Source organism: Bacillus rossius, chromosome 5 (assembly GCF_032445375.1).
Source record: "Bacillus rossius redtenbacheri isolate Brsri chromosome 5, Brsri_v3, whole genome shotgun sequence".
Lineage (NCBI taxonomy): Eukaryota > Metazoa > Arthropoda > Insecta > Phasmatodea > Bacillidae > Bacillus > Bacillus rossius.
This window is the reverse complement of record NC_086333.1, coordinates 79,587,040-79,611,639: the sequence shown is the minus strand read 5'-3', so window position 1 is coordinate 79,611,639 and position 24,600 is coordinate 79,587,040. Positions and strand designations below refer to the sequence as shown.

The 24,600-nt window shown below is 43.9% G+C and overlaps 2 protein-coding genes across 3 annotated transcripts in view; one reads left to right on the top strand and one right to left on the bottom strand.

Annotated features, from left to right (window-relative positions):
* Positions 1-15,086, bottom strand: part of LOC134532308 (uncharacterized) — a 40,771-nt gene extending 25,685 nt beyond the window's left edge. Inside the window, exons 1-8 of the mRNA XM_063368726.1 lie at positions 15,029-15,086; positions 10,165-10,336; positions 9,509-9,576; positions 6,671-6,897; positions 4,859-4,941; positions 3,849-4,004; positions 2,137-2,289; positions 636-859 (exon numbers count right to left, since the gene is read on the bottom strand). Coding sequence (XP_063224796.1) covers positions 636-859; positions 2,137-2,289; positions 3,849-4,004; positions 4,859-4,941; positions 6,671-6,897; positions 9,509-9,576; positions 10,165-10,336 — 1,083 coding nt within the window. The 5' untranslated portion in view covers positions 15,029-15,086. The remainder of the gene's footprint in view (positions 1-635; positions 860-2,136; positions 2,290-3,848; positions 4,005-4,858; positions 4,942-6,670; positions 6,898-9,508; positions 9,577-10,164; positions 10,337-15,028) is intronic.
* A 3,508-nt stretch (positions 15,087-18,594) lies between these two features.
* LOC134532087 (gamma-aminobutyric acid receptor subunit beta-like) overlaps positions 18,595-24,600 on the top strand; it is a 45,364-nt gene continuing 39,358 nt past the window's right edge. For both annotated transcript variants that reach the window (XM_063368326.1, XM_063368325.1), the window contains exon 1: positions 18,595-18,863. In XM_063368326.1, coding sequence (XP_063224396.1) covers positions 18,784-18,863 — 80 coding nt within the window. In that variant the 5' untranslated portion in view covers positions 18,595-18,783. The remainder of the gene's footprint in view (positions 18,864-24,600) is intronic.

The window sequence follows — 24,600 nt, the reverse complement described above, 5'->3', positions numbered from 1 at the left end:
ATATACAAATTAATATGTTTAGGGTTTTAAGTGAATAATACACGTTTGGAGGATCAGAAACTGTTAAATCCAGCTGGATTACTGCAATATGTTTATTACTTGTTTTACACTCAATTGTAATCGTTTAGTAACTTTCAAATTAATAGTTAACCAAGGGTCGGAATGATACTTGTCAAAATTTCTCGAGGCCATCTTTCATTACATGCCATCTTCAGCATTCTGTTGATGAATTTGCACACATGACTCAGGTCTCATGTGGCATCTCAGATGAACAATGATCGTATTAGGCAATTACAAGGATCTGAGACATGCTTCAAGTACACCCTAGGGGAGACATGCTACAAGTCCATCCTAGGGGAGACATGCTTCAAGCCCACCCCAGGGGAGACATGCTTTAAGTCCACCCTAGGGGAGACATGTTTCAAGTCCACCCCAGGGGAAACATGATTCAAGTCCACCCTAGGGGAGACATGCTTCAAGTCCATCCTAGGGGAGACATGCTTCAAGCTCACCCTAGGTGAGACTTGCTTCAAGTCCACCCTAGGGGAGACATGCTTCAAGTCCACTCTAGGGGAGACATGCTTCAAGTCCACCTTAGAGGAGTCATGTAAGAAACAGCAGGACCGCGAGGCTACCTTTGGCGGAGAGTTCTTGGAGAGGAGGCGGTCCTGTATCATCTTCTTCAGGTCCTTGGTGACCTTGTCGGCGAGGTTGATGGACGCGTACTCCACCATGACGGCGAACACGAAGCAGTTGCAGAGGATGACGAACCAGTCGATGGCGGTGGGGTAGGACACCTTGGGCATCTGCGCCTTGCCGCCCACGCCGAGCGTCGTCAGGGAGAGCGCGTTCATCACGCCTGCGCACAACAACTGCGCTCGTCTCCACGTCACGGCACGGCCCCGTGTCTCCCTGGCGACAACCTGGGCAGTAGTGTCGTCATTTGTCTATACAGCTGGAGCTGTGAATCTACGACTTGATTGTCACAGTTCAGCCCCCCTGATGGGTTTTGTGAATGTTCAGTGAATTGGTTAATAGAGGAATGGGGGAACACCATATCCATGCAATTACTGACGAGACATTTTGAAAGTTTTTCGTCCGATAACATCTGAAATAGCTTATTTTAAGTAACATTAAGCCAGATTGTGAATATATTTACTAGTTACAGTGAAATAAAACACGAGTAAACGCATGTTAGTGACCTGCAAAGTGGAGCTCTTGAACCTTACCTTAAACTTAAGAAAAAGAATCTTTCAATTTAATAAAGAGCTGGTACATTCTTAGTACCTTTAGTGCTTTAAACTCTTTAGAATACACCAATAATAATGCAAGTTAACTGGTCTTATACTTAAAAGTTATTGTTTGGCTGCGAGAAGCACCAAATTACCAAATTTCAAAAAAAAATATCTGCAAATGTTATGGATAATGCTATATTACGATAAATGACAACTAAAATTTTTTGTGTACTATCTAATCTGTCGCAGAGATTTCATAACCCTGTTAATTGCAGAGTAGTAAAAATTAATTTTGATTCGGTTTCAAAACTGTCTAATCATTCCCAGTTGCAGTTATGCAAAACGGTGCCCTCCAGGGAGTGCTAAATAATCAATGCTAGAGTACATATATGAGACAGAGCCTGCTGAAAAATTTATAGGCGAATCGTTTCAACGTTCAGATATAAATCACCTTACACTCCTCCATGGCAAGACATAGCCCCCGTAGCTGTGCATACAGCCCCAAGACAAGACAATCGCCTTCTTGGCAAGACGTGCACACCCATGGTTAGACATATAACCCATAGACTAGAGACTGGACAACTTTCTGGGTTCCATGACTTCTCCGCAACATGATACGTAGGGGTATGCAGATTTCGCGAAACGATTTCGAGACTCGATGAAAGTTAAAACACTGTAGCACCGTTTGTGTTTCGTGATCGGGTGGAGTTCCTCCCAGGTACACGTCGATTGTAACAACACCGACCACAGTGATTCAGTGTGGAAGTGAACACGTCCTAGATATTTTCGCGAAAAGTGCCTGCCCCTATTGATAAGTCGTGTCGGGCCTGCCTTCACTTGGTCGACAGCACCGACTGGGGAGCTGGTGCAGGTACTTGAGCGAGGTTCGTCGGCCACTGACCTAGCATGACCCGTCCGGGCGCGTCCTGCGGGTCGATCCAGAAGCTGACCCACGAGCAGCACACGATGAGCACGCACGGCACATACATCTGCAGCATGAAGAAGCCGGTGTGCCTCTTCAGGTGGAACACCGCCTTGATCATCGAGTACTCGTCTGTAACCGACCCCACCGCGGGCTTTCACGGCCATTGTCTTGAAGCAGCTTGGCTCCCGGGTTGTAGCCGCGTCCTTGGCGGATGATCAACCGACGTTTTCGGCCGACATTGCAGTCGCCATCATCAGGGAGCAGTTACCTAGTCAGTATGTGGTGGCATTAGCGAATAATTCACCGACGTTTTCGGCCGACATTGCAGTCGCCATCATCAGGGAGCATATAATTTTATTTCCCAAAGAGTAATGTTATTGCAGGTATTTTCAGCAATTCCAAGTTATGTGTTTTGGATGTCGAACCGAAACGTCGGTTAATTATTTGCCAAGGACACGGCTGCAACCCAGAAGCCAAGCTGCTTCGCCATCCCTGCTGTTCTGCCAGCACGCTCTCCCTGCAGGCTGGACTCCATAGCTATGAGCATGCACACTCCTGAACTAGAACTGCCGTTATCTGCTACTGCTACTACATATTCGGGTCAATCAAGCCAAAGAAGTCATTAACTATAGCGCCTTACTTAAGGTCTCCAGACTGTGTCTAATGATTTTACAGTCCTAGAAAGACAATAGACAAGTCCAAGTAGACATTTATTACTTAACGTAAATAGTTCTGTGTAAGAGATCGAGCTGTTAGCTCTGTCTAGAAATCATTGTGCTATTACTTGATTTAGAGATATATGTATAACTTCCTTATGCATTCCCCCAGAACTCTATACCATATTTAATTAATAAATGTAAGTTTGCAAAGTACACAATATTCAAAAATAAAACAGAGGGTATTTCACTTCATAACACTTAGACAATTCATACATATGCTAGAAGTTCAACCTTTTGGTTCAATGTTAGACGTGATGGTATAATCGTAAAAAAAAAATAGTATCAATTCCAGATTGTACATTTATTTCAGTAACTAATAAATTGTAATTAATTTTAAATCATATCATTTAGGGCATAATGCAAATATGACTATCTTATTTCTAAAACTGTTCGATTGTGGCTAATACTGATAATTTTTTGAGTTTATTATGCTTGAAAAAAAATCTTGTATGGAGCCATAATAATTCTATGTAGTGAAATAAATATAAAGATACAAAACAACATTAAATACTAGCAAAACATTTTATTGTATACTATCAATTCATATATATAATTTATAGGTCAGAATATGATGAATATTCCCTATTTCGGGAATCGAAATTTACTGAACACTTTTGAAACTCTGAATGGTAATTATTTTCTCCATGGTTTTAACCTATTTTCCTTCTAATGTGCTTTAGTATACGCCCATTGAAACAATAGTCATCTCTGCGCCACCCTGCGCTACTGATCGCCACCCTGCGCCACTGATCGCCACCCTGCGCCACTCTGCACCTCTCTGCGCCACCTTACGCCACTCTGGCCACTCTGCGCCACCCTGGGCCACCCTGCGCCACCCTGCGCCACCCTGCGCCACTCTGCACCTCTCTGCGCCACCCTACGCCACTCTGGCCACTCTGTGACCCCCTGCGCCACCCTGCGCCACCCTGCGCCACTCTGCGCCACTCTGCGCCACCCTGCGCCACCCACCTCCGCCGGAGTGGCCGCGGCGGGCCAGCAGTGCGTCCTCGGTGCTCACGTTGACGAGGTCGAACTGCGCGATCTCCAGGTTGGGCTCGATCACCACGTTGTCGGTGCTGGAGGAGCTGTTCCAGCGGTACAGCACGTCGTCCGTGCGGTAGCCGTCTGCCGAGCACACGTCGTCAGAGTGGAGCAGCATCGAGCCATTCGGCATGGTCGTGCACGAGGCGGGATCACAACACATGGCGCTACATCTACCTGAAGTGATAAGCCCGGTAGCCTGATCCGTTGAGATAGTCCATGTCAAGTTTGAACAAGTTGTGACTTGTCAGTCGGCTTCCAGAGGTCGTGTCTACTGTGTCTGTCGCGCCCAAATACATCAGCTTATTAGCTGCAGTGTTCTAGATATGCCCTGGGGGAAGCCCACAATGGGACACCTTGAAGAAGCATATCTGAAAACGTATGCACATATTGACAATAAACCTTGGCCTCCCTATGTGGTGGCAGTCGATGGGCAAAATCAAATGGGAACGAGTTGGTTGATGGTAGTGAGGTTCTGGTTATGCATACATTCTGCTGCATCTCAAAGCTTTGTGCCCTCTTGAGAACTTGTAAATTGATCATTGGCTGTCTCCCTGTAAGAAAATTTGTCATGTTTCACTTGTCAATGGCTCTAAATTCATATCAAAGTAGTTTCCACTCCCACAAAAAGGGAAAAGTTAATGTTTTGTCATTACTGTTTCTGTAATCACGTGTTTGAAGAAATGTTAACCTTAATGTTATGTGAAATTCGTAATTTGGTACCCTTTCATTTTATTGAATCCAGTTTTTATTTTTAGACATAATAAATTTGGCGAGGAAACATTACTGGTCCTGATTTATTAAAACAGACTTCCAATAAGTTTATATCATGTTTTGGTATAGACCTAATATTTAATGTTATGTTCGAAGAATTGAAAGCGAAATAAAACCGACACATACAGTTAGAGTACGTGCACTGGAAACAAAACAGTACTTACAGCTGGAGATGAGAAGGGGACATTTCTGCGAGTCGAGCGGGAACTTGCGCAGGGCCATCGGACATCTCGCCTTCACGGTCAACCTGCACAGCACTGCCCCCAGTCAGTTGTCCGAGCGGCACGAGGCAGTCGCTCGCAGAGATGCTAGTGGCACAGACTACAAGAAGCAACTAGTGCTGCTCTCTGGTGACTTTTCCGACACCTCTTGCTGAAAACTCTTCAAGTCAAAATAGATCGATAAGCTGTGCTTGTCGGGATCAAGCCAGCTTTTGCCCTTTTGCTCCACGCGAAGTTTCTGTCCTCGCCGAGCTGGCGTCATCATTTGGCAGATGTACGGCCCCAGCCAAACTCCCCGTCTGGCAGTGTCCTTGGATCGTATCACGCGCCAGTCAAACTCCCCGCCTGACAGTGTCCTTGGATCAGATCACGCGCCAGTCAAACTCCCCGCCTGGCAGTGTCCTTGGATCGGATCACGCGCCAGTCAAACTCCCCCCTGACAGTGTCCTTGGATCAGATCACGCGCCAGTCAAACTCCCCGCCTGGCAGTGTCCTTGGGTCGGATCACGCGCCAGTCAAACTCCCCCCTGACAGTGTCCTTGGATCAGATCACGCGCCAGTCAAACTCCCCCCTGACAGTGTCCTTGAATCGGATCACGCGCCAGTCAAACTCCCCGCCTGACAGTGTCCTTGGGTCGGATCACGCGCCAGTAAAACTCCCCGCCTGGCAGTTTCCTTAAATTGGATCATAATATTCAGACCAGGTGGGACTGCTGGCTACTCCTACAACTTTACTACAAACATACTAGGACATTAGACCTGACTCAATTACCCATGCTTGTGTTGGATCGACGAACAGAATTCAACATGGTCGCCATAGTCAATCTCACTCAGCAAACAATACTGAAAGTGAGACTGCAAAAAGCCTGTCGCAAGCCAAACAACCTAGTTTGAAGGACCACCGGAATTTCTTTTTTGCAAAATCATGGTGCACATGCGATCTGTGAAACCAGTAGCAACATTTTCATGTGGGAGCGCGCACACCAAGAAGGAAATGAAGGAGAAATACCGCGAATACCACGTGGCCGCAGTAGCATTCGAGCTGTCATCCAGAACATTTAGCCAGGTGGCCTTGCTGTTATAGACATGAATGTATGTAGATATGTTATCTGGGCGACATGAATGTACATGATGCAATCATACTCAAGAGATCAGAAAAGATGGAACCATCGTGCCACAGCCGAAGTGAAGATTTAGGGCACATTGATGCAGTAAAAATCGAAAGGAAATGGCTAAATGCCATCCATTTCTCAGAGCTAAATGATACTCTTAGGCCTGTTACTCTAGTGGTAGCAGAATGGGGCTCGACTCGTGGTGTAGGTGAGATAGCCATCATGCCACAGATGTTATGTGGTGCAGATTGAAAGTAAATAGTAGAATGACCATTCATCTCACAGAGCTACTTGATATTCCAGACATATTTTTACATGTACCGTAGTTGCAGAGTGTAGATTACCTCGTGGAGTAGGTGAGGTAACTGTCATGCCAGAGCCGCGGGAAAGTGTTGAGCACCATGATGTGGTACCTTTTGGGAATAAATAGTGGAATGTCCACTCCCTTTTCAAAGCTACATGATGCCTACGCCTACCGCTGCTGTGCATGCACCTCATGGAGTATGTGAGGTAGCCGTCATGCTGGAGCCACCAGAAAGTGTTGAGCACCATGATGTGGTACCTTTTGGGAAGAAATAGTGGAATTTCCACTCCATTTTTAAAGCTACATGATGCCCCATGTCTACCGCTGCTGTGCATGCACCTCATGGAGTAGGTGAGGTAGCCATCATGCCGGAGCCGCAGGAAGGTGTTGGGCACGGTGATGCGGTGCAGGTGGGACCGCTTGCCGTTCATGAAGAAGGTGTCGGGCTTCCACACGAGCCCCATGAAGAGCCACGGCAGCGACAGCTGTCCCCTCCCGGGCAGCGGGGAGAACTGCAGGCGGCTGTCGTACCACACCTGCCTGAAGTAGATGTCCATGGTGTAGCTCTGCGAACAAGCGACCCTCTTGAGACTGCAACCCTGTGAAACTTCGTTGATCCGGATCTCCTGATAACCCAGGACAGATTTGTAGACATTTTATTTAATGTTCACATAAGAAAACCACGTTGGCAATAACGTAACTATAAGTACGCCAAAAATTCACTTTTTATTAGCTTGGCTTCTGGATTGTAGCCGCGTCCTTAGCGAATAATTCACCGACGTTTCGGTCGGCATTGCAGTTACCTGCTCCCTGATGATGGCGACTGCAATGTCGACCGAAACGTCGGTTACAACCGAGAAGCCAAGCTACTTCAGACTATGGCCGTGAAAGCCTGCGAACATTATTCACTTTTTAGTTTGATTCAATGTACAGCTCTTGCATATACGGTAGAATTATAGTATTTAAAGGTTTTTTTTTTTAGTTTAAGAAAGCGCACCAGATGACAGACATAATGGTGTAATTGAGCGTCAGCTCGACACCACTCCAGCTGAATTATTAATGATAAATCTTTTGCGTCACCGTCCTTCATTCAAACGCCGTACATGTTTGAAACTTAAGAAAGGGGACGAATTCTTTGTTAAGAACTGATGTGAAAAGTTATTTTTATATTATTTTTACTTTATTTTAAACAATATAAGGCATGTATACTGGGTAAATATAAATTTTTGTCCTACTAAAGGGTAAGTCTGCTTATTTAAGGATTTTGTTTTGCTTATTACCCATATTACCCAGGTTATCCGGATTTTCGATTGTCCGGATTGCCTTTGATCCCATTGAGTACGGATGGACGAAGTTAACTCTACTTTCACTCTCAAAATCCTGTGTATTGCGTCCGCACATTCTGTTTCGTTTCATCCCCATGATACAAGACATTCACATCACTGCCGATACATGAAAGTATGTATGTATTCACCTTCGTTGCGTAGCTTTAACATTTACATAGTATCTTCTCTTTCTCGTTTTGGAGTGCTAATTTGGATGCGAAACTTTGAATATTAAAGGAGTACAGTTCATTTCCAGAAAATAATAATATTTTTTTTTTCAGAAATTATTTTATTATACCGCCCTTGTTGAATTGGCTTTACTTATCTTGGGTCCGTTCTACAATGACACGGATACGGATATCACGGTGTAGAGTTTCTACAATGGCTCGCAGACGGAGACGAATCCGCACGCATTAGCTCGGCAGTGCTGAGCTCTCCCGTTTACTTCGCTCCGTGCGACCAATAGAAGCCGAGTAGCCATGTTTTGTTTAATGTTTAATTACGTTAAATACTTTTTTTTAATACAGGTATATCTGGTGTTCTATTTCGACTTAGTCGTTTATTGTTATTATATAAGTAAATTCTGCCCGTGCTGTGGTCTTGAAATATAATATAATTTTTAATCAATTAATATTTCGTAACCTTGAAATGCATTCTCATTGCACGCCATCTTTACGTGCATTGTGGAAGCAGCAGAGACGCGACAGTGAAATATCCCGGGAAATTCGTATCCGTTGACGTGATCCACCTCCGTTCCCGGGCCTTGGTGCTGAACAAGGCAGGTGTGTTGTTGTTTTTGTTGTTGTTGTTGTTGTTGTTGTTGTTGAACAGGTGCGGTGTGCTGGGTCTTCTAGGACTGCTCCTCGTGGTCCCGGCTTCTAGTCCGGTCAAAATAGACATTGACCCTTGCATACATTCCCAAGAAGCTGAAGATTTGCATGAACGTTAGGGATACCATTGTAGTGAAATTGTGAAATGTCCCCATCGATCCCGTGCCTGCAAAAAAAATAAAAATTACAAGGTAAAAGTTTGCAAAAATGTGTTTTGGGATTGTTTTAGCGAAACGGTTAGGTTTATGATAAAAATAGCTCCGACAAAAATTGTAGATCATTAAATTTTCTAGAAAAAAAGGTCCTTGCACTTTTTTTCCCTAAGATTTACCATTTATGAAATAAAGCCATTCTAAAGTTATATCCTCCATAATATGCATCACTCAGTAAATTTTCAGCTTCTGGGGAATTTATGCAAGGGTACCCCTATTTTTTGGGCTGACTTGACCGGACTATTCGTGCCCCCGCGAACGGGCTTTCAGCTTGCTAGTGGAGGGGGAGCATTCAGACTGCTACAGCGTGGCTCATCCTTAGTTCGCTGCGTGCATCTTACTGGGCATTCACTCTCTCTTTGCAGCGCGCTGTTTCTGACATTAGCCCTGTCCTTGTTTCGGTGTGTCCTGCTGCCAGGTTTTCGGTGCCATGCAAATTCACTAGAAACTGAATATTAAATATCTCCTCCGAAAATTTTGTTATCGATAATGAATAACATGAAAAAATTAGTAGATATTGTTTGGTTTTTTTTTGTTTTGTTTTTTGTTGTATTTTATGTCACACTTTTTGTAGTCCGCAAAAATTTGTCGGCCCATTCTTCGCCCGGGGCTAGATTCCCCCTCCCCCTTCAAGGAATAGACCCTGCTGACATCCTGAGTACCTGGCAAGCAGGACCATGATCACATCACACTCTATGACGTTTGCGCGCGTCCAGTTCCAAGTCAACTTCTCCGCAGTTGCATGCGTCAACGGTTCATTCATTTACTTCTCGGGTTCTGCCCGTTTCGTGTCGGCGCTGTTCGGCTCACCTCGTCTGTTTCCGTGACGGAGCCCATGCTCTTGACCAGCATGTTGATGGTGATGGTGACAGGAGGACCTGAAACCAAGCATAGAGTCAAGTTTGCGTAGACTTGAGCTCATTTTTTGTGCATAATCCCAGCACTACATCATGAACTGGTTTGAATTTCTTTCAGAAAATATTAATTAATTTTGCCTGACATTTAAAAATTCTCTAATTTGTTACGATTTTGACAGCCAAGAATCATGAAAAGAGGTTTTTTTTTTTTTTTATAGAAATGCAATTCATATATCATGAAGTAGCCAGTGGCATTGCAGTTAAACCTAAAAAAGTTTCAGTTCTGCAATAAATTAAATTCTCCTTATTTGTACAACTCAAAAAAACGTTTAAAAGGTTACTTTGGCAGCTAATTATTCAAAAAGTATTCGCTGTATATATTTTTCATTTCGTGAAAGTTAAACAATTGGAAAAGTCTACAATTGTATCTGTAATGACTGTTCATATACCATCTTGACCTGAAATGGGAGGCACCCCCTTAAGAGCGCTAGCCCCGGCACGCAGGAGGAGGAGTGTGTGCCCAGGTGGGCGGGGGCCTTAAGGCACGCAGGAGGAGGAGTGTGTGCCCGGGTGGACAGGGGCCTTAAGGCACGCAGGAGCAGCACTGACCGCCGTAGCCAGGTCGTATCCTCTTGTCGTAGCGCCGCTTGTCCAGCAGCGCGTCCAGGGTCGAGGACACGTTCTTGGACACGACACGCGAGTCTATGTTCAAGATGGCGGCCGAGCCGCAGCCAATCAGCAGCAGGCACAGCTTCCACGCCATCGCGGCCGACTGCAACATCTAACATCTGTAGTCCACTAATTACTCTAGAATCTTTTTAAGATTACATATTTTTACAAATGTGGAATAAAATACTGATTTTCCATGACTTTTTTTTTAAATTTTAAAAATTTTTGGTTCTCTGTAAAAATCGGTTTACGGACGATAGTTTAACGTGACAAAGTCATAACAAAACATTGATGAAATGATTGCATACTTTTATGAATAAATTTGAATCATTTTTATTGAACTATCACTATTTTATATGGATAAAAAGGAGTGAAATGAAATCAGCAATTTAATTGATAAATTTACTTTTATTTGCACTCATTTATATAAATATGTTTATTACTTTCACGAACAAATTATTTTAACTATAACTTTAATTATGTTTGCTATTTAACTTCTTCCAATCTGTGTTATTCTGTTAAGGATAGGACGATGATAGGAAAAGTAGGAAACGAATGAGAGTGTTTCAAGTTTAATGTGCCTAGAATAAGTCAAATCGATGGTTGTTCCAATCGAGTGGAAGAGAGATAGATGCGGTGCAAGCGTAAATGAGCGTAACGGGACAATGTGCGTAACGGGACACTTTTTCTTGCGTACAGCCAGCGTTCATCGTTTTATTAGACGTTGTGACGTCGAAAGATAGACATGCGTGTAGAAGCGAATATTCTGGTATCAACATTGCAGGGATAAGCCCATTGCTGTCTGCTCTTTGCCCATTGTTTCTATAATGTAATGGTGCCTCACCATCATTGTTACATCAAGGAACACGCCCAGACATTTCACAAATGTTTGACTTGGTATGACGTGTCCAAGAAATGTTGGTGAAGCTAGAGTTGATCTTCGTCGTTTTGTGCAAGTCACTAATTTTGTTTTTGTGGGATTAGGCTGTACTACCCCACTTCTGAAAATGTATACTAATATTGTGTAGACAAATTTTAGATCTCACCTAAAGGTCTAAAGCATTTTCACTAGAAAGTAGAGATGGCTGTGTTATCTGGATACTGGAAAATTTAGGCTCTTGTAAATAGTGGTCTGCAGAAATAATGAGGTTTAAATGTAAGTCCTGGAAGTGAATCGATCTTTCAGAATGCCTTGGGATGAATTTTTGTTAGCTACAGAGATCGAAATGCAGTGTATTGAAAGAAAATTGTAATAGCTTGTTTTTAGAGTCACGATAAAATGTTTACAGACACGTAAGCTTTCACATAAAAATTTATATTAAGACATAAAGTCTTAAAATGTTAACAAAAACCACCCTGTTTTGATGTACCCAAAAAAAAAATTGCATTGCTCAATATGTGAGTGCAACGGTAAAAAGTGACGGTAACCCTGGCGTTTATGTGATGCAAATTCCCATTAAAATAAAAGTATTTTCCTTGAGTCAATACTCGTTTTAGTGTCTTGGGTAATCCCTTTAAATTAAATATAAATCAGTTTAGCTTTCTATGCGTTGGTTCACGTAAGAATGGTCCGTCAGACATAATATAAAAATCCTTTCCTTTTCTGTTTTTTTTTTCAGATCTGAAAATACCTGCATACGTTTAGTAGTAAAATTGTTCATGAAGAGTCAAAAGTTATTAATGCACTGGGTGAAGACAGTTGTGTACACACTGCACTAACCATCGTTTTCTTTCAAGTAGTGTTACTAAAAAGAAACAATTATGACAAACTGCAAAAAAATAAGATTTCGTGTGAATGTTGAGAGCTAGTGTAGAGGCATCAGAGCGGGTGTAGAGCCAACAGAGCGGGTGTAGAGGCAGCAGAGCGAGTGTAGAGGCAACAGAGCGGGTGTAGAGCCAACAGAGCTGGTGTAGAGGCAGCAGAGCGGGTGTAGAGGCAGCAGGGCGAGTGTATAGGCAGCAGAGAGGGTGTAGAGGCAGCAGAGCGAGTGTAGAGGCAGCAGAGCGGGTGTAGAGGCAGCAGAGCGGGTGTAGAGGCAGCAGATAGAGTGTAGAGACAGCCGAGAGGGTGAAGAGGCAGCAGAGAGGGTGTAGAGGCAGCAGAGCGAGTGTAGAGGCAGCAGAGAGGGTGTAGAGGCAGCAGAGCGAGTGTAGAGGCAGCCGAGAGGGTGAAGAGGCAGCAGAGCGAGTGTAGAGGCAGCAGAGCGGGTGTAGAGGCAGCAGAGCGGGTGTAGATGCAGCAGAGCGGGTGTAGATGCAGCAGAGCGGGTGTAGAGGCAGCAGAGAGAGTGTAGAGGCAGCCGAGAGGGTGAAGAGGCAGCAGAGCGAGTGTAGAGGCAGCAGAGCGGGTGTAGAAGCAGCAGAGCGGGTGTAGATGCAGCAGAGCGGGTGTAGAGGCAGCAGAGAGAGTGTAGAGGCAGCCGAGAGGGTGAAGAGGCAGCAGAGCGAGTGTAGAGGCAGCAGAGCGGGTGAAGAGGCAGCAGAGCGAGTGTAGAGGCAGCAGAGCGAGTGTAGAGGCAGCAGAGAGGGTGTAGAGGCAGCAGAGCGAGTGTAGAGGCAGCCGAGAGGGTGAAGAGGCAGCAGAGCGGGTGTAGAGGCAGCAGAGCGGGTGCAGATGCAGCAGAGCGGGTGTAGAGGCAGCAGAGAGAGTGTAGAGGCAGCCGAGAGGGTGAAGAGGCAGCAGAGCGAGTGTAGAGGCAGCAGAGCGAGTTTAGAGGCAGCAGAGAGGGTGTAGAGGCAGAAGAGCAAGTGTAGAGGCAGCAGAGAGGGTGTAGAGGCAGCAGAGCGAGTGTAGAGGCAGCAGAGAGGGTGTAGAGGCAGCAGAGCGAGTGTAGAGGCATCCGAGAGGGTGAAGAGGCAGCAGAGCGAGTGTAGAGGCAGCAGAGCGGGTGTAGAGGCAGCAGAGCGGGTGTAGATGCAGCAGAGCGGGTGTAGATGCAGCAGAGCGGGTGTAGAGGCAGCAGAGAGAGTGTAGAGGCAGCCGAGAGGGTGAAGATGCAGCAGAGCGAGTGTAGAGGCAGCAGAGCGGGTGTAGAGGCAGCAGAGCGGGTGTAGATGCAGCAGAGCGGGTGAAGAGGCAGCAGAGCGAGTGTAGAGGCAGCAGAGAGGGTGAAGAGGCAGCAGAGCGAGTGTAGAGGCAGCAGAGCGGGTGAAGAGGCAGCAGAGCGAGTGTAGAGGCAGCCGAGAGGGTGAAGAGGCAGCAGAGCGGGTGTAGAGGCAGCAGAGCGGGTGTAGATGCAGCAGAGCGAGTTTAGAGGCAGCAGAGAGGGTGTAGAGGCAGAAGAGCGAGTGTAGAGGCAGCATAGAGGGTGTAGAGGCAGCAGAGCGAGTGTAGAGGCAGCCGAGAGGGTGAAGAGGCAGCAGAGCGAGTGTAGAGGCAGCAGAGCGGGTGTAGAGGCAGCAGAGCGGGTGTAGATGCAGCAGAGCGGGTGTAGAGGCAGCAAGCGGGTGTAGAGGCAGAATAGCTGGTGTAAAGGCAGCAGAGCGAGTATAGAAGCAGCAGAGCGGGTTTAGAGGCAGAATAGCGGGTGTAGAGGCAACAGAGCGGGTGTAGAGGCAGCAGAGCGGGTGTAGAGATATCAGAGTGGGTGTAGAGGCAGCAGAGCGGGTGTAGATGCAGCAGAGCGGGTGTAGAGGCAGCAAGCGGGTGTAGAGGCAGAATAGCTGGTGTAAAGGCAGCAGAGCGAGTATAGAAGCAGCAGAGCGGGTTTAGAGGCAGCATAGCGGGTGTAGAGGCAGCAGAGCGGGTGTAGAGGCAGCAGAGAGAGTGTAGAGGCAGCAGAGCGAGTGTAGAGGCAGAAGAGCGGGTGTAGAGGCAGCAGAGCGGGTGTAGAGGCAGCAGAGCGAGTGTAGAAGCAGCAGAGCAGGTGTAGAGCCAACATAGTGGGTGTAGAGGCAGCACAGCGATTGTAGAGGCAGCAGTGCGGGTGTAGAGGCTGCAGAGCGAGTGTAGAGGCAACAGAGCAGGTGTAGAGGCAACAGAGCGGGTGTAGAGCCAACAGAGCTGGTGTAGAGCCAACAGAGCGGGTGTAGAGCCAACAGAGCTGGTGTAGAGGCAGCAGAGCGGGTGTAGAGGCAGCAGAGCGGGTGTAGAGGCAGCAGAGCGGGTGTAGAGCCAGCAGAGCGGGTGTAGAGGCAGCAGAGCGGGTGTAGAGGCAGCAGAGCAGGTGTAGAGGCATCAGAGCGGGTGTAAAGGCAGCAGAGCGAGTAAAGAAGCTGCAGAGCGGGTTTAGAGGCAGCAGAGCTGGTGTTGAGGCAGCAGAGCGGGTGTAGAGGCAGCAGAGCGGGTGTAGATGCAGCAGAGCGGGTGTAGAGGCAGCAGAGCGGGTGTAAAGGCAGCAGAGCGGGTGTAGAGGCAGCAGAGCGGGTGTAGAGGCAGCAGAGAGGGTGTAGAGGCAGCAGAGCGGGTGTAGAGGCAGCAGAGCGGGTGTAGATGCAGCAGAGCTGGTATAGATGCAGCAGAGCGGGTGTAGAGGCAGCAGAGCGGGTGTAGAGGCAGCAGAGCGGGTGTAGAGCCAGCAGAGCGGGTGTAGAGGCAGCAGAGCGGGTGTAGAGGCAGCAGAGCAGGTGTAGAGGCATCAGAGCGGGTGTAAAGGCAGCAGAGCGAGTAAAGAAGCTGCAGAGCGGGTTTAGAGGCAGCAGAGCTGGTGTTGAGGCAGCAGAGCGGGTGTAGAGGCAGCAGAGCGGGTGTAGAGGCAGCAGAGCGGGTGTAGATGCAGCCTAGCGGGTGTAGAGGCAACAGAGCTGGTGTAGAGGCAGCAGAGCGGGTGTAGAGGCAGCAGAGCGGGTGTCGAGGCGCACGTACCTTGCCCCGGTCAGCAGCACCGGTCTCTCCGCGGACCGCACGCTGTCCCTTCTCTGCCGCGACTATTTGCAGACACTTCCTCCCTGCCAGAGGCCAGCTGTCCGCCCCCCCCCCCTTCCCCTTCCAATCCCTTGGAATTATCGCCAGCAGCGAGGTCGTACCACATTCCTCCGTGGGGCCATAGATGGTAGCCACCCCAGGGTTCGCCTCGAGTAGCTCCGGAAGTGATGGAGTAGACCAATCAGCGGCCGTACCGCGGTCCTTTGGAGTGCCGTGTGTTACCACTGTGCCGCCCCGCTCGGGAGCGAACGTAAAAGGGAGAGGGGAGAGATAGTCCCTCCACCCCTGCAATCCCCCAAAAATAGAAATATATCATCCCCGCCAAAAATAAAAGGAAAGATCTTCAAATAAAACAGAGGGCAAAGTGGTTCTGTACCGCCTCTGAAATCACATTGACCACTCTCCTGGTCCCACTCATGTTTTGTAAATGGTTTTGGCGCTCGTGATCGTGTTGTTTGCTCGGGCTGGGCCTTGAGAAACTGCCGTCAACTACTCGCTGGCCGCTGAAGTAGAGGTGCAAGTGGTGGTGTGTGGTGGTGTGTGGTGGTGTGTGGTGGTGTGTGATGGTGTTCCATGGCGCGCTGGCGCTGCTCGCATGGAGTCGATTCCAACCACCATTCAGCACTACGGGCAGGCATTTTCGCGAGAGATAATAATCTCATTGGTGACCGTCCTGCAAAAAAATATAGTCTTACTTCCGACCTAGGCGCTCAGGCCGCGTTCGCTTCCGCGCTGAATCACTGTGATTGGTGTGCTGATAGTAGACATGTATGTACCTGAAAGAACTCACCCAATCACGAAACACAGACGATGATACAGTGTTTCATCTCCCAGGTTGTCTATATATCTTTCCAGAAAATAAAAGGCATTATCCTAGCTATCACACATAATTATCTCACTGAAAATTAATCACATATACATAATTTTACACTGTTTCAAATCAACTTATTACAATAATTAATTAAACGTTTCATTAAGAACTGCATTACACTTGGACTGTCGGTTAAAATCTAGCATGGTACAATTTTATGATTTTTGCAAGAGGGTATGAATAATGTTAGTTCTGTGTGTGTATTGTGGGATACAAACGGAACTCAGTTTGCAGTTCGCTGTCACTGTCGACGGGACTAGGAACAGCTTCAGAGGATCGCTGCAGATGAGGACACTTGCGACGGTGGGTTTCCTTGCACAAGACATGAACCACATTATCGACACGATCTAAAATTATTTCTGTTTCTAGAAAATATCTTCACCAAACAGACTTTTAGTTGCATTATTTTATTTATTTGATCTTTTTTTTTTTTGGCGTCTTTAATACATCAGATATTAAAACAATTCCGCGGAAGGAATTTAGTCATGAAAAAAAATATTATAACAGCACAGATGAACACAGCGGGCTAACAACGATGTTTCAACAATAACAGCAAATGCAGGCGGACAACAAAACCTGGACGATGCAACGAATGTACGAACACAACAATGAAGATAAACATATATATGAAAAAAAAATTGGTTGTCTGTAAAGTCGGTTTACGTACGATAGTTTAACGTGACAACGTCATAACAAAACATTGATGAAATGATTGCATACTTTCATGAATAAAATTGAATCATTTTTATTAAATCATCACTATTTTGTATGGATACAAAGAAAGAGTAAAATTAAATCTACAATTTAATTGATAAATTTACTTTTATTTGCACTCATTAATTAAAATATGTTTATTACTTTAACGAACAGATTATTTTAACTATAACTTTGATTCATGTTTGCTATTTAACTTCTTCCAATCTGTGTTATTCTGTTAAGGATAGGACTATGATAGGAAAAGTAGGAAACTAATGGGAGTGTTTCAAATTTAATGTGTCTCGAAAAAGTCGAATCGGTGGTTGTTACAATCGAGTGGAAGAAAGATAGATGCGGCGCAAGCGTACAATGAGCGTAACGGGACACAGCATAACGGGACATGGTGCCTTACGGGACACATTTCTTGCGTGCAGCCAGCGTCCATCGATTTATTAGACGTTGTCACGTCAAAAGGTAACAATTGGAGAGCTGAGAGTTTCATGACAGAGTATACTCATAGAAGTAGCTTGTTTCAGGTGCACGCAGTGCTGATTTCAGTCAGGAGAGGGTGGTGGGTAGCAAACACGATACCACGACTCACGCACAACACAACAATGTACCTCTGGCACCAATGTTTTGCTGATTGCCAATGGGAACATGAGTCATCAAGCTTGGCTAATAGTCCAGCCCTGCTGGGTTTTTCAAACATCTTGCAAAGGGAAGATTTGATGACATGGTTCGGTAATGCGTTCCTTGTGGCAGAAAAGGCAAGTCCGCTAAACAACGATCTCTGTTATAAGACCAGGAAGACGATTTACTAACTCCATTGCCGATTGTGATGAAACTTAATAAGTCCAAGTGTCTGCCTCAAGTTGGTGACATGTTGGTTAAGCCATGTTGAAGTTGGGAATGCTGGTAGAGCTGTAGCAAACCGTATGTATTCGGTACTGAGTAACGGGTGCACCATCTAGTTCCGAGTAACGAAAGTTACACACGAATGCATTTCGTTACTCGCATTTTTCGTAATATCTATGGTGTAGTTCTACACTTTATCTATTAAATCAAATTAACTTTAGAATGACTTAAATACAAGTCTGGTTTAAAATACGGAAAAGTTAAAAAATGCACCTTACGCAGTTTGGTATGTAATGTATAAGTATGTTTTCTACAAATTACGAATGTCGCGACGCCGCGACGTTATACTGTACGCGTAGGTACGCAATACGACTCGATTCGTTGATCTAACATAACATAGCATGTTATGAGGTATCAGAAGTAACGAGTAACGGAACGATACGATAGTAACGAGCACTAATTTTTATAGTACCGAATACATACGGGTACGCATTTTGACGTGACGTCTAATAAATCGATGAACGCCGGCTGCACGCACGAAAAAGTGTCCCGTTACGCACATTGTTCCGTTACGCTGTGTCCCGTTAAGCTCATTGTACGCTTGCGCCGCATCTATCGCTCTTCCACTCGACTGTTTATAAAGTGAAGTGAAAAGTTAATGTGGTTTTCATTGCTTATTACAACAACAATTTCGGCAATAAAGGTTAATGATTCTTGCATTTTAAAAATCTGATTAATAGTATAATTTCAAGTATTTAATCTTTTATTATTAAAATAAAAATTATTCAATTTTATTCATAAAGTATGCAATAATTTCATCAATGTTCTGTTATGACGTCACTTTAAACTATCGTCCGTAAACAGACTTTACAGACAACCAATTTTTTTTTGGTTAGGTACTTTTCCACCTCTAGAAGGCGGTACTGCGGGTCAGTGAGCGCGACTTGCCGGCGAGTGGCGCTCCTGGCGGCGCGGCGCGCAACTAGGCGCGCGCATGCGCGGGGCTGGTGGCGCCCCTGGCGGCGCGGCGGGCAACCAGGCTCGCGCACCGCGCATGCGCACAGCCCCGCTAGTGGGGAGCCGAGGCTAGTCTGGCCGGCCTGCAGCCATCTGTCCGACGCGTGTTTCTTGCGGTCGATGTGTTTTCGAGGCAGCGATGTGAAGACACGGCGGTCGTGGCTGTGGCGAGAGCGCGGGATAGGCGTCATGTCCGCGTCCCAAGCGACGTGAGATGTAGCCTAGCCGTGTTCAGGTCGCGCCGGTCTGCACCTCAATGATGGTGATACACACTCACCAAGACATCTCGTTATGGTACCTTCTGGTCGCTTTCCTTGCGAGTTGGAGTGTTGTGGGGTGAGTTGTGTCCGCCACACCTTCGCACGCTTCAAACATGAACTGTTTTTAGTAGTTACCACCTGAAAAAAAAAACTTCTACTTTTTTGTTATTAAGTATGTTTCACACATTAAGTTAGATTTTAATATAGCCTCACTCACAATAACGTTATAATAATACCGTCTGATATCCAAACTTTAGAGAGATATTCTTGCTATCAGGTATTTGTATTGTTGCAGATTGTGAAAGGAAATAAATATGTCTGCTGTTCTGGTGAATTCAGTGAAAAACAACCACAATAAGGACTTGCCGTATTCGTTTTCTCCACAATCACTAACTATCGTGCTCATTAGCTACGTTCGAGCAAAGTGGGTCAGCTAATGATTTTCGCCTCAAGACGCTGATCTGGCATGCGTTCAGCTGGCGACTATGCGCGCTCGGGCAGACTGTATCTCGGTATCTCGGCATCTCCGAGGAATGCAGCCTCGGATAAAACCACTGGCGTCTTTTCCTGGCTGTTGTCTGAAACATGTAGTAGATCTCATTACTTTCATTTGTATTGAATGCCACTCAACGATATATATTACGTCGAAAAAAAAAAACTATTTGTCATAATCAGGCAGTAAATTATAGGCTAACGTAAATCAAAGCTTTTACATTAAGTCACAAAAGTTAACGAAACTAGATATTGTTCTTTGATGTAATTGTTCCTTATTGCGTATCCAGTTTAGTTTTATTATTAAATTTTTGAAATCAAATATATTTTGGTTATTGTACAGTTTAGCATCACAAACACATTCAACTGCTTGCTTTATTTTAATATTTTAGGTTATAATACTATTGGATATGTTACACAGAATTTTTTTCTCCCGGGAACAATGTTCCTCAAAGGTTTTATATATATATATATATATATATATATATATATATATATATATATATATATATTTCTAAAACAAAAATATTTTTGGTAATTCTACAGGTTTGCATTACAAACACGAACAATTATTTTCTTAATTGTATAACTTTATTTTAAAAGACAACTGACTGGGCACGCAATAAGGATCAACTACCACGCACAAGTAGTGCAGATATTCGCCCAGCAGTTGACAACCTAGACGGAAGTCGAGATCGAAGACAATTCTGACGCGTCGCCGCTCCTGAAATAGACGGCCCACGAGAGCCAGATTTATTTCGCCCACAATATTTTTGTCTACCTGCTTGAATAGTTTGCGGTCTCGCGGTGGGCGGGGCGGCCTCTCCCGCCGTCCAACCGAGCGTGGGCGTGTTTCGCAGCAGGGGTGCCAACACCGACACAAGCCGGGGCCACACTTCCTCCCACGGGAGCGGCTTGCCAGGCGAGCCTTTAACAATAGTCCCAGTGGAACACGCCTGGCCACGGCTGTTGCCCGTGGCCCCCACATTCCATCACCATCCCCCCTCACCCAGTTGTACAGTCACGTGCTGCATTATAATTGCGTGGTTTATTTCTTACCTACACTCTTTTTACAACGTTATTTGACCTGAAAATACAGAGTATAGTAATGGTTACTATTTTATATGTCTAAACTAAGCTTTGTTTATAAAAAATATTTTACTTTAAAATAACCACAGCGAGTATGTGTATTTATTTAACACACTGAGATAAAAATGAAAATAGTTACAGAGAAATAAAATTAGCTGTAGGTGTGTAAAATCTTCTAAAATTTCATTGGATAAAACTATTTTCTTTTTCTTGTTTGTTAAAAATTATAATAGTTTAACATTTAAAAATAAACAACCCCCCCCCCCCCTTGTGGGAGACATGCTGTTGCTTGCGGATAATGTCGAGCACAAGCTTTGCAAACATAAACCGGTCCATTCTCTTAAAAATCAAAGCGCCACTTTCAGAGTTTAACTTCCGCGAAGTCTGTAAACGATATCAACTCTGGCAAAACACAAGACTAAAGTTACCAAAGGTTCCTTGTTCTCGCTTTTATTTGCGGATAGTTTAATGAGACTTCTCGACAAAGGCTTTTAGGAGGAAGGGGCGAGGGAGGAGGGGGGAATCAGCCCCCTCTCTCCCGCCCAAAGTAAAAAAAAAAAACATGGAGCAAGAGTCTGTAGATAGAAAATCTATAACCAAACTTAACAATCCGTTGATTAAAAAGTTATTTTTAATGGATGATGTTCTTTCTTTTGTTACTGTCGTATCATACCACGGACCCTACTCCCCCGTGAAAGAAGCTGAATTCGTTTTGAGCTTGTTGCGCCTACGTCCCTCGATAGGCTTCTGTAAAATGTATTATCACAGTAAGTTTTCAGTGTACAAAATTAATATTTATTTGTGCTTACTGCAACTGTGTGTATATACATATATTTGTCAATTTCAGACTTAAGCTACGACTGGTTCACGTTAACATTGTCATTACGTCCCAGATTCGATGCAGCTAATCTACTTGCGATCATTTGTTTTGAAAAATTATTACAAAAATATATTTTAGTGACAAAACAATTACTATTTGCTAATTGTAAAAAAAATCCTGTGGTGTGGTCGTAACCTGCAAATACTCGCATTAATAAGTAAGCAATAGCCTCGCAGTGTAAAAATTCTCCCGAGAGATCTTTAGCTGGGCTAAAATATACCTTTAACATAACTGTCCATTTTGTGATCGTTAAAACTCGACTCAGTGCCTTTCGTAGCAGCGCAATAAATATATGTGCTATTATTGCAGTCGTTAATTTTTTCAAGTAAACTGAATCTTGATACACGATACCAATATTCAGAACATTTGTTTCTTTAGTGGAAAAAAAGTATTTTCACTTAAACTAAGTGCGAGAAAATGAAATAAATGCATCACTGCGAAGCTTGTGCATTTGTCGATCCGCACACAAGTACTTGGTGAATCGCGAGTTTCTGTTGGTAAATTTAGATGAAACACGAGGCTTAGGAACCACTGATTGCAAGCTGCATGCGCCTGTGCCCCTCAGCACGATGCTAGGCCTGCCCGCCAAGCACTGCTGTCTAGCGGGTTGCGTCTCCCCTCCTCGTTGCCCCTGCAGTGTTTGCGCTGTGTTCCCCTCGCTAGGGAGCAGACGGGGCTTGTGACCCGGCCGCCACATTGGGGGGAGGGGGGGGGCTGTAGGGCTAAACAGGCATAGTGGTTCTTTACCTAAGATATTTACTTGAATATCGTAGTGTAAGAAAACATAACATTTTTGGAGGGTATATGAACTGAATTGTTTGTATTGAAAGATACATACATTTATATAGTAAAAAACTTAAAAACTGATATTTTTCGCGTACTATCCAACTTGCGATGTGTTAAAAATTAAATGATTTGTTAAGTAAATCTAATTTGAATCAAACATATTTTAAATATATTGTAATTAATATTTGGCGGGAATATGAGGTGTTCTAGGAAAAGGTTTTGGTTTAGTTAGGTTTGCAAAAAAAAAGGGGAGAGGGCAGCCCAAGATGAGTTGGAAACTGGGGTAGTTACGTTCCTGTATACACACACGCACACACATAAACACACACACTGTATCTCGGTGGCATAAGAACTATGTCCACTTTTGGGAAAATGCTCTTTTAACCATTAACTTGACCACCTCTTGACGTACTTTCTGGTGCCATACAACACGTTATGTCAAAAACTCACCTATTTTGGGTGGAAAATATTTGAGTATATAAGTTAGGTACTAATTAAAATTCTTTAAACTGTTGCCCTTTAAAAATACGGTTTCAGTGACATTGTGTTTTATGCCTCCGAGGAAAAGATACATACACATTCGCTTTACTCGTTGGAGGTAAACCCATCTTCTTGGAGGCTTTTCGCCAAGAAGGATACATTTGGAGGTTCCCCCTTGAAATAACCCATGGGGCTTCACCCTCCACCAATTGCCGGCTTCAACTCTAAACTTGTACTTGATGGTGCTTCGTTCCCAAACTTCCAAAACTCCCCTAAACTTCTCCAGCTGGAACATCGACCCCCGTTGGCAGTTTTGCCCCTGAACATTCCCGCTAAAGTACGCCCTCAAACTCTCACGTGGACACGCACGCAGATGAATAAATAAAGATGTTTACTCACTTAATGGACAGCTTGAGTCATCAAGTTTTATCAGGCACATTGGCTCATCCAACATTCATGAGCGTGTTCTATTTTCATTATTCTAGCTGCCCAATAAGTATGTAATCTATGGTGTGACCTACGGAGTTGAGGCAAAAGTCATAGGATCAAAATTTTTGTATTCAATAATCATATAGGTCTGCAGAGTTTGAAGACTTTATCTTAACATTAAGAGGATAGGAAAGGTACTTCGTGCATGAATGACTAGAATTTATAAACAACAATAGAAAATGAATGACTCAGAATTTGATGGTGTTTATTTTTGATGTGACAACGTATAATAAATCGATTAACGCCGGCTGCACGCACGAAAAAGTGTCCCGTTACGTACATTGTTCCGTTACTCTGTGTCCCATTACGCTCATTGTTCCGTTACGCTGTGTCCCGTTACGCTGTCGGCGAGTGCAGTAATAATAGGTTTTGTTACAAATGACTAAAAAATTATGGTGATTCATATAATTGATCATAGATATTTGATTACAGTTTATTTATATGAAAACTTGTTCATAATTATATTTAAACTTTATAGCTAAACGCCAGTTTTTAAAGTTAATTACAAGTCATCTACACGTGAACTGTTTCGTCGACTGGTTATAAAGTGAAGTGAAAAGTTAATGTGGTTTTCATTGCTTATTACAACAACAATTTCGGCAATAAAGGTTAATTATTCTTGCATTTTAAAAATCTGATTACTAGTATAATTTCAAGTATTTATTCTTTTATTATTAAAATAAAAATTATTCAATTTTATTCACAAAAGTATGCAATAATTTCATCAATGTTTTGTTATGACGTCACGTTAAACTATCGTCCGTAAACCGACTTTACAGACAACCAATATTTTTGGCTAGATATTTTCATTAGGGAGACCTGAGTGTATATAAATAGTCAATATATTTTATAGGTTTATAAATTACATACGGTTTTTTTAATAAGGGCTTAAACAAACAAAAAAACAAATATGAAAAAAAATTTGACAGTAAAATTTTATAATCACATAAGAAAAACTGCTATAGTAACCAAATCTTAAAACTAAATATATTTCAATGATTTTCTTTTATAATTGCATAATATAGTGTTTCAATTAGCTCTAAATTAATATGTTTCTCATTCTCAGAATTGATGTATTTCATATTTGATTTCAAGCCCTTATTTTATTTCAAAAACTGTTTGTTTGTTTTAACTATACACTGTATTGACTATATCTGTACATTCGGGTCTCCCTAATGAAAATATGTAGTCCACAAAACAAAACCCCATCGAATTCTGTCAAGTCTTTCAGTCTTGCACAATGCGGCGTTTCTCATCCTCTGTGTGTTTGTGTGTATTTTTTTAAATTATTGTACGTATATTTATAACATTAAACGTGAAAGTGATTTTTTGTGTTCTTGTAGGACAGCTGGAATCCTGGAGTTATTAATTTTTTTGCAGGAATATTTTCATTGTCAACGACGACAGGTGTGTGGTGGTTAAAGCTGCCTCACAGTTACGAAAAAACGTAAAATTATGTATGAAAATTTACATTAAATATAAGTCCCTATCACAATTTAAGATAAAACGAATGGAAATGCGACAAAACATCATGTAACCGACATTGTAGATCTAGCCTAATCAAATACAATTGTGCAGTCGATATTTTGATCGGTCC